The sequence below is a fragment of the Monodon monoceros genome, unplaced genomic scaffold, assembly GCF_005190385.1.
Source record: "Monodon monoceros isolate NGI ecotype Baffin Bay Population unplaced genomic scaffold, NGI_Narwhal_1 Super_Scaffold_9, whole genome shotgun sequence".
In the NCBI taxonomy this organism is placed as follows: domain Eukaryota; kingdom Metazoa; phylum Chordata; class Mammalia; order Artiodactyla; family Monodontidae; genus Monodon; species Monodon monoceros.
The window spans coordinates 53,523,612-53,539,402 of record NW_021703786.1 but is presented as its reverse complement, the minus strand read 5'-3'; the positions used below and the strand labels follow the sequence as shown (position 1 = coordinate 53,539,402).

The following is a 15,791-nucleotide window of genomic DNA, read 5'->3' as shown; positions in this document are numbered from 1 at the left end:
CCCCCTGGTGGAGGATTAAGGACAACACTAATAAGGGTTGGAACTGAAATTTAATATTAATTCAAGAAAACAACCTCTGTAACAATCACTACAGTAGTGGGGGAGCAGGAATCCTAAGAATCAGGGCAAAAATGCAGCACATTTTATCTCTGGCTCTTGGAGATCTGTGAGAAGCTCAGAAAGTAGACTGGCTTCATCACTGTCCATACCTAACGCTCCTTGGCTGAGTTTCTGCAGTTGTGATCTGGAGGCTTGACAGACCTGTGCTGGCAAGCCCATTGCTCCAGAAAACCTGACAGGCTTGCCTCACTTCTCCCCCAGGCCCACGGAGGCCAGAAATGCCAATAGTTGGCCAGCACAAAGAGCCGAGCCACTTTTTTGATCCTGACGCTGGCCTCCCGCTGTGCACTTGGCAGAGGGTAAAGGGAACAAGAGTCCAGTCCAGCCCCCACCTCACTGGCTGAGTGACCTGGGAGACATCAGCCAACCCCCAGCCTCAGGAAGGAGACAGATACTCTAGCTGAAGGGGCAGCTTCCTGGAAGGGCAGTAAGGACAGCAACCAAGGGCCCCTGCCGGGTCAAAAAGCGAGCCTGAGACCCTGGGGGCAGAAATGGCAAGGGGGGCCAAGCGTGCACTGGTTTATTGACCAAACCTCACATTCTAAACAACTTGTGTGACAGGCTAGGAAACTCCTCCAGACCTATGGCAGCTGAACACAGAGTTCCTGATGGAAAGATTTACTGGAACACAGCGTAGGCAGGGCTTACGGGGAAGGCCACCCTTGGAGGAGTCCTACATGGGTCTTCTGGAGAAAACAGTTATACTCCACCCGCCAAAATAAGAACCCCACAATCAAAAGGTGCAAACAATTAAGAGACCCACTGTGGCCCATGACAGAGTTCTGCAGCAATTGTGGGATGTGAGCTGTTCTTTGGGGTCCGAGCCTGGGTGCTTAGGGCCTCAGCTGGCCTACCAGTGAAGGCCTGAAGGTGGTGTCTTCTCATCTTTATTGCTTTCAAGGGAGAAGGGAGGGATCCGGACATCGAAGTGGGAACCATCAGGCCTCTCGAAGCGGAATGTGCCCCTGTGAGAGAAACTGGTTTAGAGGGAGTGAGAGTTGAAGCCTGTAGAGCCCTATGTCCTCAGCGCCAGAACTGAGGCAGGATAAGACAGGCCTGGGCTCTCTTCTGCCTGGCTCATGCCAGGACAACATTGATCAGAGACCCAAGAACCTATCCTGGCCCTACGTGAGAAGAAGAAATGAAGCTCTCCTGAATCTGGCCCTTAGATACACCCTGCATAAGCTACCCAACTATACTTTCAGGTTAAGGAGTGAAACACCAGGGAAAAAAACCCGACTACATGGGCAACTCAGTGCAGCATCAAAGTCACCAGACCTCTTTGACCTAAGTCCTCGTTCTACAAAATCCCAGGGAACTGGAAAACAGTCATAAATCAGACAAGACCCACACAGCGATGAACAGCAGATAAAGCTCCACCTCAGGACTTCACTTGGTCCAGAGTTAACTGCAAGCTATAAGCTCTCACTTTTTCTGACCCGCAGTGTCCGTGGACTTGAGCTGTCCCTGCCCCAGCATATGCTTACTCACCACATGTGCCCACTGGAAGCTTGCAGGGAGACGTGGCTGCTGTACTGGAATGCGGGCTGCTCCTTGGATAACACTGGTTCCTGTGAGGGTTCAGGCAAAATAGGTCAGGCCAGACAAGCTCCCTGTACCCCGGGGCCACATGCTGACTGCCAGTCCGGGCTGGATGCCCCCTCATGCCTCCCACCATAACGGCCGACCAGCACCTTCCACAGCACAGCCATTGACCTGGGCCTTTTATTCTGACCGTGGGAAAGATAATCTCAGGCTGAATGGCTGAGGTTACAGGCAAAGATGCTAAGCCCAGGATCTACTCTGTAAATACCCTGTCCAGCATCCATTCACTCGTACCTAAGTGCCAGGAGCCACACTGTGCTCAGCAAACTTCTGCTAACTTAAGTCTGCTGGTAATCATAAGGTAATAGGTGTGACCCTAAGAAACGGAGATTTGGGTTAACTTGCCCAAAGTTATGCAGTAAATAAACAACACAGTGGGCATTTGAAAACAGACTAACCCCACAGCCCTGTTCTTTCCACCCCACGCTGCTTCCCCAGCTCGCTGCTAACATGGATGAATGCCTGTTGAATGTGGTCCTCTCATGACTGTATTTCTCTGGAGACTGGGTAGGGTAACACAGGAATTGCAAAATCAGATCTCTTCAAGGACCAGCAGAGGATGAACACGTGTAAAGAGGCAGAGGAAGGACGACCAGGAGTGGTGGCGGGTCCATGCCCCACCCAAGGGCATCCCAGTAGATTTTTTAAAAGGCTGGCAACCACAAGCTTTGATGGCAGACTCACTTGGATTCAAACCCAGGCCCTGCCTCTACTAGCTACAGGACCATGGGCTAGTTAAACAACAGTCTCAGTCTCAGTCTCTTCATCTGTGAAATGCGTTATAAGAAAACCGATCTCACGGGTGAGGTTTCTCACCCCAAACAGCCCTAAGCTTTCACACACTAAGCCTCTGTCCCTAACCACAGAGGAGGAGGAAACCATGCACTAAGCTCCTAGGCCTGCTGGGCAGGACTAGAAACTGAGCATTACTGGCCCGAAGATGCTCACCCTGCCCACCACCCCTCGGCCCCGCACTGTCTCCAAGGTGCCGGATAGACTGAATATCCTCCAGTGTCGCTCCCGGAGCTGTACTACGTCATTGTCGAGGTTCTCCAAGCGGATGCAGTAACGCCACTGCGGGGGTAGGGGAGAGAGTTCACATCTGAGAAGGAATAGACCCTGGGCCAGCTCCCTTGGAATTCTAGGAGAGCACAGGGCAACAAAGACCGACACCGGCACTGCACCGTCTCACCTCCCGCCCCCAGAGGTAAACCTGCCCACCTCCCAACCTGTGCCCCCAGGTACACCTCCTGAGCTCCCCTCCTCCCGAGGGAGACACTCACCCAGTAGACGTGGGAATTCTGGGCTTCCTGGGGGAAAAAACACAAAGAATTTCAGGCCCAGAGGGCAGGAACAAGTCTATTCCAATCAACATCTCTCCAAGAGAGTGGATGTATTCCAGGTACTTGCAAAGACAGAACAAAGCCACAGGTATCTGTGGGCTGATGATGTCTCAACTATGGCCAACAAGCCCAGAGGGAGGCAGCCTCCCTTGGGTCCATCCCTGGCGCCCTTCCTCTTCATCCTATCAAGATCACGAACAGAGCTGGATGCCAACAAAAACCAGCCATGGGGCTCTTCCCTTTCTCACCACCCTCCCTGTCTTCCCCCACATTACTGCTGGTCCAGGCTGCTGCCCTCCTCCTCGGCCTTTCCATATCCCAACCTTATTTCAATACTTGGAATGCTGTATGTTGGCCTCCCGCCACTACCATGAGCTCCTGAAAGGCAGGGGACAGGGTTTCATTTATATTTGTATCCCCAGGACCTAGCTTATGGCCAAGCAAGAAATAGCTCAATAAATGCATAAAAAGTGGGAAGATAAGCCTACACTGATTTAAACAAGTATGTGTATATTCTTCATAGACATGGCTCCCTTTGAGCCGGAAGAGAAGGAAGAGTCAGCCAGAAGGCCTCCTTCCTGGGGTCTGTGAGTTTCCTTGCTCTAGGTCTTGGTGTCAGCTGTTGCCAAGAGGCTGCTCAATCCCAGTCAATACATGCAGCACTGGAAAGCAGAACCACAGGCACGTGGTTTAAATTTGGAACCCACACCAGCAGTCACTGGGGACACCACACAGAACCCGGGGGCCTCGCCCTGAGGGGAGGTCCCAGGCTGGGCACATACCCTCATGCCCATGTAGAAGGGGATGACGGTGACACGGATGTTCTCGGTTGTTTCCCGGTGGACATCGGAGAGCTCCAGCCAGGGGTGATTCTTCTCTTGCCAGGCCCGTAGCGTCTCCCGAGCTGCAAAAGGGGGTGCTGGGGCAAGAGATCGACTGGTTAGTCCAGGCCAGCGTCCAGGGTGTTACACCCTGCCCAACTGCTCCTCCTAGAAAGCCCTTCCCAGTGGTGGCCCAGGTAAACAAGACACCCAAACGTGAGCAAGAGCACAGGCTGGAAGAACGCACAAAACTGCCTACCAAGAATAAGCCCTGAGGAGGTATGTGACGTCAGAGGAAGAGAAATGGACTGGGAGTTAGGAGCCCTGGTTTTCAGACCTCACTCTGCCACTACCTAGCAACCTGGAGTCCCTTCTCATCATCCCTGAGTCTGTTTCCATATCTGTGAGGAGGAGATAATAGCCATCTACCTGACAGGTCTAATGGGAGATTAAATAAGATTGTAGAAATAGAGCTTTGAAATTGCTTCTGGGATATTCTCTTTGAAGAAAGGGCCCTCCCACTCCACCTTCCCTCTACGATAGAGGTTACCTTTTGTCTGGTCATATAGAAGAAATCTTTCAAAGAGCTCGTGCTGGATGGGAACCTGATCAGTGGAGGTGTAGGGGAGGATGTCTTCATGGCTGACATAATCCAGGCCTGGCAGAGAGACAGAGACAAAGAGACAGTGAAACTCACATAGGAGGCGGGGAGGAATGGGGCTGAAAAGAAACACAATTCCTGGCCTTATGGCAGGGTGGGATGACCCTGGCACCACTGCTCTCAGCATCTATACTCCCTCCCAGCAGATTAAAGGACAGCAGAAAGGCCTCAGAATCCTCTCCCTGAGACACATCAGACCCCCCTCATTGACAGGCACCACTCAGATGCTCCTTACTCACCTGGGATGGCATAGAGGGCCCGGCTGTCATCATGGTTAGCCAAGAAAGTCACAGCTTCTGTCTGAGATCTCTGAGACTAAGGCAAGAAGCGAGTCAGGGATCTTCTCGGTCACTATCCAGTCCTGAGGACTTAGGGCCCAGTGCTGATCTGGGCCTGTTTGACCCCTCTCCTTCTTAGTCCCCATCACGGTTCTGGGCTTTCCCATGGAAAGGAACCCCGGGCACAACCATCTTGCTTACTTACTATATGTGGACAGTCTCGGGCATCAATCAGCACCTGATAGTAAGTGTGAGTTTTGCCTTTCACCTCCTTCGAGCCGTGGCCGGCAGGGTTCTCTGCTCTATGGGGCAGGAGAAGCAGCCCAAGATCAACCCCAGAGAAACGGAAGCAGTGCCTGCCCCAGCTCCCTACCACCCCCTCACCCCAACAGACCAGTGCCCGAGCTGAAGGAGCTTAGCACCAGCTGGGTAGCTGTGCAGCACACCCTGGCCCAGCATTCCTCAGTCAGCGGCAAGCAACAGAGTGTGGTGTAGAGTCATTATTTGTCTTACTCTCTGGATGCCTCTTAGAGAACAAGGGCCAAGCTGAGAAAATCAAACTGCTGCCTTAATCCCTGGAGCCCAGCGTGCCCCACTCTTCTCGCATCCCAGGGGCTGTCTGGGACCATTTAATGGAGCTGGGCCTTTTCTTTTTTAATGTACTCTAGTGATGATAAGAGACTAAGGGAAAGATTCTAACTGAACATCAAGAAATCAAGAAGCCTAGTCCCCCAGATGCCCTCTGGGGTACTTATAATGCAAATTGAGAATGCCTTGGGAGAGCATCCTGGGGAGACCTAAAGGGACCTCCTAGCTTAAGACTTTTGTCTCCATGGGTATTAGTGCCAAGGGAGTGTTCTGGGACCGCTCCTAAGGCCCAGAAGGATGCTGCCTTCAGTGCTGGGACCCCAATTATGTATGTCTGCCATGAGTCAGGCCTCCTCCTGAGGATACTGTGAGGCACAATGATAGGGAAACTTACTTTTCTGGAGCTACAGAAGCCACATCCCGGTCATACAGTCTGGCCTGCCAGGGAAACAGGACAACACCTCGGTAGCCAAAAACACTGTGAAGGAAAAGCTGGGAGAAAAGAGAGGCCTCAGTCAGTGTGCAGTCCAGCAGGTCCATCCAGGTGGGGCCCCGACCGCTAAGTGGCACAAGTGCTGGCAACTCCAGCACAAGGTCTTGCTACTCTTTCCCTTGAACTCTGTGATCCACCCAGACCAACTCTGGAACGTGCTTACTGCCTCTTTACCTGGCTGACTTCTACTCATCCTTTTTTTTTAAAATTTATTTATTTTTGACTGCATTGGGTCTTTGTGCACAGGCTTTGGGAGCTACTCTTCATTGCAGTGCGTGGGCTTCTCATTGCGGTGGCTTCTCTTGTTGTGGAGCACAGACTCTACAGCACAGGCTCAGTAGTTGTGGCACACAGGCTCAGTAGCTGTGGCTCACGGGCTCTAGAGCGCAGGATCAGTAGTTGTGGCACACGGGCTTAGTTGCTCTGCGGCATGTGGGATCTTCCCGAACGAGGGCTCAAACCCGTGTCCCCTGCATTGGCAGGCAGATTCTTAACCACTGCGCCACCAGGGAAGCCCCTACTCATCCTTTAGGCCATAGCTGAGGCCTCTAGGAAGCCTTCCCTCACCTCCTCTCCAGTTAGCACACTGTACAGCCGTTGACCATTTGCATATTGTAATTCCTTTCTAGACTGTCAACTCCATGAAGGCATTGCTTTCTGATTTAACACCAATGCATAAAGCTTAGTCCATTGTAGGCATACGGAAAAAAAAAGTTGAATAAACAAAAAGTCCTCCTTACCTACAAGGGGCCTAAATCTATCTCAGTGGATCTGGCACAAAGCTGACACAGAAAAAGAGCCTCACACCCAGAGCTTACTTCACTGCAATCAGTTCAACTATGACAAAGCATCAGAAAGCAGGTTTGCTTTTCTGAAAGCTCCCTCCACTGGCTTCCTACCAGCCACTATGTTAGACGACTCTTCAGCAACAGGACTCTCTCCTCAATACAGTCCAAACCATCTCTGTCCACACTAACTTGGAAACAGAACCCAATGACACATGAAATGTATTCAAATCCAGGAAAATAGAAAACCCATCTTAAAAAAAAAACAAAAAAAAAAAACAACTTGATTCTGGTCTGGCACCAAACACCAAGGCAGAAAACCATAACTTTCAGGCCTGTGACCAAATCTGACCCTTTCAGAAGCAGAGTACGCAGTGAAAATGAAAGATGACGCAGCCCAGCACTCACCTGCCCAGTCTCATATTTTCCGTTCTGTTTTGGCACCTCAAACACACCAACTGTCTCCAAAACTTTGCCCTCTGGTCGGTTTCTGATTAGGAAGGAAAAGAACAAGCAACTGAACAGCTAAGAAGTGAAGGGTACTAATCCATCAGTAAAAGCTACTAGGATACTGAGGGGCCAGGGCAATGACAGCAGAGAAGGGTAGCAGCAGTGGGGCCAGCTGAAGCAGGTAAGGGTCCTGCCAAGCCACCACTCCACAGAGATTCTGCCTTTCCTCCTTTGAGGTCCCGCCACAGATGCCTCCATAAGATCTGACTGCTCCCAGATCACTTTCTTCTCTCTTGACTCTCAGCATTCCTCATATCATGCCCTCAGACCCTGCTTAATTGTATCCCTTGCCTCCATTCCTTCCCTGACCCACCCTCCTGAACTCCCACAGCATTTTAACTGCCCTTTCCACCTTGCATTTCAGTTATTTGTGTCCCTGTCTTATCTCCATTAGAGACTGCAAGTTCTTTGGGAGCAATGCCTGTGTCTGATTAGCCTGTGCTCCCTCAAAATCTAGTGTATAAACGGTGCTCAAAAAATACTTATTTTGTGTTATAATTCCATGTCCATCTCCCCCTCTAAACTGCAGTCCTCACCCCTGCACTACACCTAGTATTATTCTCTCAATCTAGTTTTTGTTCAGATTTAATCAGTTTTTACAGGAGCCTTAAATTGGAAATAGCTATCATCTCTCTCCAGTGTCCGTGTCTAATCTCACCCACTAAAAGGTCAGCTCTTACAGTGGTCTCTCCGGACAGGGCTGCTCTTTCTAGGGGTCCTTCAAAGCACTGTTTTCTTACTATTTTGGAGATGTGAACTTTATGCTTCCTGCCACTTGATTCACCCGCCCCAATTTGATCTGCCTGGCCCATCCCTAGAGACACTGCTCACACCATCCCCATGGCCTCAAACCCCATTCCCCAAGTCACATAAAGAGAAAGTGTGTCCCCAAGGTCACATTGAAAACTGGGACCCACGCAGGGCGCAGATTCGGATCCTGTTTCCCACTTCTAGCATCTTTCTGTGGGAGGCCTTGGCCCAGTCACGGGCTGGGGGAAAGCCCTAGGACTTAATTAAAGGGCTGCCCAGTAACAGCGGCGCTCGGATTCCCACATTCTGGGAAGTAAGATTCGCTCCGGGAGGGTTCCTAGTTCCCCCTCAGAGCCAGCCCTGCACAACCCAAGGCTCTGGGCCGCGCTCCCTTGTCCGCTCCTGGCACGCGTCGCGGGCAGCGCAGTCGGCTCCCGGCCAGAACCCTCTCCCGGGTCGAACTCCAATCACCCCCAGCCGGCCGGGTTCCCTGGCCTCCCCTCTGGCCCGGGACACGCTCCCTGGGCTCCGGGCTCGGCCCCCCTGCTTCGTCCCTCACCGGGACGAGAGGTGCCTCCGCGTCGTCGTGGTCGCCACTGGTGGGAAGGTCCCAGCTCCACCCGCCGCACAGAGCGGCCTCGGCCCTCGGGCCCCGGTCAGCGACCGGGACCACCGGAGACTGCCCACGGTCAGGGCCCGCCGGGCCACACAGCCCGCCATGTCCCGCCCGAGTACCCGCTGGGCTGCTGACACAAGTCTCGACCCGCCGCCGGGCGGCGTTCCGCCCCCGCCCCACACTGCCCCGCGCCGCTTCCACGCCCCCTTGGCCCTCTGCCCCGCCCCGCGAGCTTCGCGCTCCTTCCGGCACAGGCGGCCGGAAGTTCCGTCCCGGGGTCACCTGACCTTAAAGTCGGGTAGTCATGGCGTCTTCCTTGTTAGTTGGCGAGCGACTCGTACGCGCTTTGAGTCCCGGCGGGGAGCTGGAGCCAGAGCAGCTGCCCGGGAAGCTGCGGGAAGAACTTGAGGCCGTGCTAGGGAAGAAGCACAAGGGCGGCGATCGTCCGGCTGGCCCCGCTCGCCTGGTTTCTTTCCGCCTGATCCGGGACCTGCATCAGTACCTGAGAGAAAGGGGTGAGCCCCAGTCTCCAGTCCAGAGTCGCCTCCTTTTTTCCAGAGTTTAGTCTCTCCTGAGGTCTTTTTTCCTACCTCTAGCATTTTTATGAGGGATGTATCTGTTGCGGATCCAGACTCGCGGCTTGCATTACTCCCAGCAAAGCCAATCTACTGAGGCAAGGTTGTGGTGAAGGAAAGTACAGTGTTCAATGCAGGGTGCCAAGCAAGGGAGTGGGAGACAAGCCTCAGATCCATTTCAGCTTGGTCTTTGAGTTAAGGGGTTTTCGTTTAAGGGAGAAGAACAAAGAGACTGGGAATAATCACTGTCATGTGACATTTCCTAATTGTCGTTTTGCGAGTCAGGATGTCTCTGATTAAAGATTCTCAGGCCAGGTGGTCCATGGCTCCGGCGTCTGTTAGCTTACCTTGCCCTGGAGAAACAACCTGAGTTTGCAGGTTTATGATGATATCTATAACAGCACTTTTAGTACATTAAAGATGTTATCAGCAATAGCAGTTTTAGTCATCTGACTCTGGTTCATTAGTATTGTTAGCAAAGGACTGAGGTTAGAGGGGACAAGAAAGGGAATAAAGTTTTGGATAGAGAGATTAATTATAAACTCATTAAGGGAACTCAGTTTTAGGGGGACTGGGTTTCAAATCCATCACTCTCCTTCACCCATGGAATGATCATCTGGCCAGCCCAAGAGTCACCTCATAAGCCCTGGGGAGCCCACTCCCTTCATAATTTCCATGGGAATTCTTCGTGGATGACAAAATTTACTTGTGCAGTTTCTGTTCTCTTGAGTCTCCTCTTTACTTCCAGGCCCGCTTAGGCCCACCTGACCCTTGAGGAAGTCCAAGTTCTAACCCAATACCACTGCACAGGTTCAGTTTCTTTCTTTTAAGCCACACTAAAAAACAACTTAGCATAGTGAGCTTGCCCTGTTTGGGAATCTGGATTTCTTAGCAAGAGTGCCAAATCTGATGGTTTTTTTGTTTGTTTGTTTTGTTTTGTTTTGGCTGCGCCGCTCAGCTTGTGGGATCTTAGCTCCCCAACCAGGGATTGAACCCGGGCCCTCAGCAGTGAAAGTGCGGAGTCCTAACCACTGGACCACCGGGGAATTCCCTAATGGGATTTTTTTTGTTTGTTTTTGTTTTTAGATATAGGATGATGGAAAAGTGTGTTGAAAGATCTGAACGGGGAGTAGCATCTGGGTTCTAGTCCTAACTCTGCTATTAACTCTTCTTGGAGAAATCATTTCTCTTCCTTGGGCCTCAGTTCCCTGAACATGTAAAAGGGGGCAGTAGGACTAACTGACATGTAAGGTCTTTTGCTGGAATTAACAGCCTACCCAGAAGTGTGAAGGGTAGATTCTTCAATTATTGGAACTAAAAAGGACCTTAGAGATCATCTAGTACAGTGTCCTGTGAGTATTTGCCACCACTACGCCTTAAACCTATTTAGGGCAAGTTGTGTTGTGGCCACAGAAATTACCTAACTTAAAGGCAAATATAAATGGCTTACATGTTATTGGCTGTGACATTGGTAGGGTAATTGAGAGCCAACAATTAAAGTCAGTATGTAGCACTAGGAGATACTTATGTGGGATTATCCTAGTTTCTTCCCAGTTGAAAATGATCCTGGAGATGAATTGGTATAGGCATGGCCATGTTTTATTTTGGTAGAAAGAACTGAAGAGCTAGACCCTTCTCTGATGTTAATCCTTCAACCTCAGCTCTATGCATCATTATGTTTGTGGAAATCTTTTCTTCCTAGGTTCCACACTGTACCTTCATGAGCTCCTAGAAGGCAGTGAAATCTATCTCCCAGAGGTTGCGAAGCCTCCTCGGGTATGTAAGGGATATATTTGTGAGAGTGGGTGTTGGTTGAGTTGGGTTTACTCATGATACATCCAAATTTATGAATCAACATTTGGGCTCAAAAATTTGTCTTTTAAATCCTTGAATGCTGGGGTTGGGGAACCAGATATTGTCCTCCTAGTCTGACAGCTTGGAGAACTGAAATCTAAAAAAAAAAAAAGTTTCCAAAGCACTGGAGGCAGAACTGGTACGTGGGTCTTCTTAGTACTTTGTCCCCTGAAACTAGTGATTGTGACATGCTTTCTAGCAAGCTGGGAGTATCATTCTTCTCATTTGATTTTTCTGCCTCAGAACCCAGAGCTAGTTGCCCGTCTGGAGAAGATTAAGATACATCTGGCCAATGAGGAATATAAGCGGATCACCCGCAATGTCACCTGTCAGGTAAGGGCCCGCTCTTCAATACATGGACTGTGTAGCCCCTGAAAGCAGGGCCCTGCTCTGGGAAAAGGTACAAATGAAAGAAACAACATGGAAACTTGGTTTGTATACTATTAAGGGACCGTAGAAGCTCTGTGCTGCGTACAAGCCAAATACAATTCCCAACTCATTTACTGAGACTCTGGGCTCAGATGGTGACTGAGTCTTAAAGGTTATAGAGGGTGGGGATGAGCCTGGAGCCATTCTTCTGACATGGCTCCATCCTATTCTCTGTATGCTCCTGCCCCGGAGCAGGAGAGGGGTACATGGGTACTGGGAACCTATGTCTCTTCTCTGAAATGCTTGACCTGTGGTCCAGAGAAGAATCCAACTGGTCCCAGACAAAATCCATGGAGAAGGCAGAACTAATGTGTTGGGTAATAAAGAGGGCTGAGCCCAGACTGACAAATGAATACTTGCTGGGCTGCCTCTGAGCTGCTTCCGTTCTGAAATCCTTTGCTTTTTCTTTTTCCCAGGATTCAAGGCATGGTGGAACCCTCAGTGACCTGGGAAAGCAAGGTGAGGTACTAGGAAATCAGGTTGCTAAAGCCTGTCCCTGGGACTGGTCAGTCATGGCCCTGCTTCCCACTCCAGTGCTCTGGGTTTAAGCCTGAGCTGTTCAGGCTTGCTGTTGGAGGGAAACCCAGCTGAGGGGGGAGGCAGCCATGAGATAAAAGGGCCTCTTGGAGGATGCTGACCTAACGGTTTCTTCCCTGGGCTCCTCCCCAAAGTGAGGTCAGTGAAGGCTCTGGTCATCACCATCTTTAACTTCATTGTCACGGTGGCAGCTGCCTTCGTCTGCACTTACCTTGGAAGCCAGTATATCTTCACAGAAATGACCTCGGTGAGTAGGTACTGGTCAGGGCAGGGTGCCCCAGGTGGGAGTGTTAGTGGGAAAGGGAGGACATATGTGAAAATGCCTTGAACAGGTTAGGTATTTATGTGATAAACAAGGGGGACATTAGATCCAGCCAATAGTCATAGAGGTAGGTAATAACCTCAAGAGAATCCCCATTCTCTTTTCTTTCCTTCCCCCCCAACTTATGGGCTGGGTTGAGGTCCTCTCCATCCTTATTAGGTGCTAGAGGCTGCAGAGCTGGAAGCTGGCCTGCATCCCCTAAGCCTGGTTCTCTCACTTCCCAGCAGGTACTGGCAGCATTGATCGTGGCCTCTGTGGTGGGTCTGGCTGAGCTGTACCTCATGGTGCGGGTGATGGAAGGTGAGCTGGGAGAGCTGTAACTGTGCTTCATCAAGTCTGGAGACTCCAGGCTCCCAGCTGCCAATCACTGATTCTCAGTCAACCCATCAGGCTCTTTGTACTCGGCTCCGGTTAGTCAGAGGGCCGAGCCAAGGCCACCTGCTGTTCCTGCAGGGAGCCCCATCCTCTGTCAATTTACAGAGTGGGCAGTAGAGGAGACTCAGACAACGACTGCAAAGAACTGGTCTATCTGTACATTCTCCTGAACCCGGTGCCCATCTGCCTTCTACAGTCCATTCTGGGCATTGCTGGGGCTGGGTTTTTTTCTTCCATTGGAAGTAAAGAGAATCCAGGCCTTTCCAGAAGTAGACCATACTGCCTTGAACTTGCCCAGGTGCAGAAACCAGTGGTCATCCTTTCTCCACACATCTTGATGCAGACCTGTAATTTAGATCAGAAGACTCCAAGAAAGCAGAAGGGATTCCCTTTCTTCAGTTTGTGCTGGAAGAGGAACCAATTAGAGGACATCAAATAAGAGAAAGCCGGGTGGTACAGGACGGTGGAATCAGAAGCAAGGCAGCTACGTTTTTGGAATCTTAGTTTCTGTCTTCATCTTCTTCCTTCTGCTTGCCTTGCTCAGATTTTCTATATGCTTCTGCCCGTCTCCACCACTCACCAGCCCTCCTTAGACCTCCCACCTTCCTATCACCCTTTGCTCTGCTTCCAAAAATGAAAACAGTTCAGATGGCAAAACAGTATGTTTGCTTTTAATTGCAAAACCCCTTGTGCTTGTTTGTATTTGTGGGGAGAGTATGCCTACTGTGAATTGTCTCAGCTAATAAAGGGAGACATTCTTGGTAGACAGGGGACTATTTTCAGATTTAACTACATGTATAATTATATAAATATGAGTATACACTTCATAATATACATGATATGTGTACATATTGTTATATATAAGCCTAATGTAGGTTATTTTATGTGGATTCTTAAACATGTTTGGATAGGTGCAAAACAATAGTATGTAAAAGTTCACAGTTGACTAATTGTTTTACATGATTGCTTTTTGTCTTCACAACAATCCTGGAGGTTGGAAAAGGAAGTGGTTTTAGGCCCCTTTTCCAGAAGCAAAACTGAGGCTGAGAGAGGTCAAATGATCTACTTGGGTCCTTCCTCTGTTAAATGGAGCCAAAGACTCCTAGGTTGTCCTGAAGTTTCTATGTAATGTTAAACTTCTAAGAACTTAGATTAGTGGTGTATTGATAGAATCTGTATAAGACATTTAGAAATTATAGCAGCATTATTATTTATCCAATAAATATTTATTGTATCCAGTGTATTCTTATTTCAAATCTCACAAGAACACAAAAGCCCAAAGATTTCCATAGTTGTGAGAATTGGTCAGGGTCTGCTCCTAATGGTGGGTTCTGTCTTTCCGTTTGTTCAGTGTATGAGCTCCCATGGTCTTCTTTTTTCCCAGGACACTGTTCTTAGAAATTATACACTCATTGGCTCAGTAGATGTTTCCTCTACAATATTGCCAATTTCTTGAATTATAGCAAGTCAGCCTCTCAGGGCAATATTCTGCATGAGAGAGAGGGAGGGCTTAGGCCCTTCTGTTACACCTCAGATAACTTTGTTGAGAAATCTTAGGATTTCTGTTGTTGATTGGAAGAAATGTCAACTGTGAGAAAAAATGCAGGTGGTGTTTTACAGTGTTTCTAGCAACCCAGACTGTTTAAGATTGAGTTAAAAAGCTACACCGAGTCACTCGTTGCTCCTGATAAGCAAAGCCAAGCCAGATTTTTAGAATTCTTGTAGACATCATCCCTTCTCAAGTGACTGGGTCTTGCAAATGGAAAGAGCTTTAACCTTCAGACCAATATCTATGCTATGTGCTTAAAAAAATCTATTTGAATTATTTGCTTTGGTCTGTATTCCATTCTCCACCTTTGACAATATCTCTGGGGTATTGGGGCCGAGAACAGTAAGAAAAATGGGGGAAAAATACGCAGATTTTATCCTGAAACGTATAAATCAGAACAGAGAACCAGGGACTTCCCTGATGCCGCAGTGGTTAGGAATCTGCCTGCCCTGCCAGTGCAGGGGACACGGGTTCAAGCCCTGGTCTGGGAAGATCCCGCATGCCACAGAGCAACTAAGCCTGTGTACCACAACTATTGAGCCCACGTGCTGCAACTACTGAAGCCCATGTGCTTAGAGCCCGTGCTCCGCAACAAGAGGAGCCACCGCAATGAGAAGCCTGCACACCACAACGAAGAGTAGCGCCTGCTTGCCGCATCTAGAGAAAGCCAGCACGTAGCAACAAAGACCCGACACAGCCAAAAATATAAATAAATAAACAACAGAGAACCACGGAATTTTTAAATGCCACAAAAACTTAGATTAATTTTCCCAACTAAGCAATTCACAAAGACACTAATATTCAGGAGGGTCACCTGGTCTGTCCAAGGCCACAGAGCTTATTAGAGCCTAGACTAGAACCCCTGGCTCTTGGCTGTCATGTCACCATTCTCCACACTTAACACTATTCAGTCTCTTCCTAAAGTTAGAAAATTGGTCAAATGAAAGTACATATGAAGTACTAACATGGAGTGGGAACTCATTCTCACCATGTGCTTAATAATTGTTAGCTCTTTTTTTCTCTTCCTGACCTTCAGGAATCTGAGGTTGAAGTATTCATTGTGTCTGATGCAGTTCCTAATTTTCTATATTTTCTCTCCTTTCTTTTACTTCATACTTAGGGTGCTCGAGGGAAGAGTGGAGAATACTGCCTACACTTTTGTGGGGTCACCATTAAGCTTTGGTATTAGGGAGGCTGACAACTCATGTGCCATAAGACAGACTTGGGGATTAAACTGATCATCACTTTGTCCTTTGGCTTTAGTCAGTAATATAGAACCATCCTCCATTTCAACTCTTCTTAGAGAAAACATTTCACACACTGACCTAAAGATATCTGGACAGTTCTGATGATCTACATCAGGGATCAGCAAAAAGAGGTATTTAAAAAATATGTAGGGGGCTTCCCTGGTGGCGCAGTGGTTGGGAGTCCGCCTGCCGATGCAGGGGACACGGGTTCGTGCCCCGGTCCGGGAAGATCCCACACGCCGCGGAGTGGCTGGGCCCGTGAGTCATGGCCGCTGAACCTGCGCATCCGGAGCCTGTGCTCCGCAACGGGAGAGGCCACAACAGTGAGAGGCC

The 15,791-nt window shown here is 49.5% G+C and overlaps 2 protein-coding genes across 3 annotated transcripts; one reads left to right on the top strand and one right to left on the bottom strand.

Annotated features, from left to right (window-relative positions):
• Window positions 1–31: 31 nt before the first annotated feature.
• POLDIP2 (DNA polymerase delta interacting protein 2) lies at window positions 32–8,747 on the bottom strand. The gene is made up of 11 exons (XM_029211478.1): window positions 8,514–8,747; window positions 7,103–7,184; window positions 5,811–5,908; window positions 5,034–5,130; window positions 4,790–4,865; window positions 4,440–4,547; window positions 3,851–3,987; window positions 3,009–3,035; window positions 2,674–2,799; window positions 1,612–1,691; window positions 32–1,085 (listed from the first exon to the last, which is right to left on the bottom strand). Exons 1-11 carry the CDS (start codon window positions 8,672–8,674, stop codon window positions 971–973), a joined length of 1,107 nt encoding a protein of 368 aa, XP_029067311.1. The 5' UTR covers window positions 8,675–8,747; the 3' UTR covers window positions 32–970.
• A 103-nt stretch (window positions 8,748–8,850) lies between these two features.
• TMEM199 (transmembrane protein 199) lies at window positions 8,851–14,100 on the top strand. Of its 2 annotated transcripts, none has more exons than XM_029211474.1 (6): window positions 8,851–9,085; window positions 10,848–10,921; window positions 11,243–11,332; window positions 11,845–11,887; window positions 12,100–12,212; window positions 12,512–13,900. In XM_029211474.1, the coding sequence occupies exons 1-6, from the start codon at window positions 8,875–8,877 to the stop codon at window positions 12,605–12,607; spliced, it is 627 nt and encodes a 208-aa protein (XP_029067307.1). In that variant the 5' UTR covers window positions 8,851–8,874; the 3' UTR covers window positions 12,608–13,900. The 2 variants fall into 2 exon arrangements, with proteins under 2 accessions (XP_029067307.1, XP_029067308.1); XM_029211475.1 differs by having other exon boundaries at window positions 8,875–9,085; window positions 12,515–14,100.
• The last annotated feature ends 1,691 nt before the right edge of the window (window positions 14,101–15,791 follow it).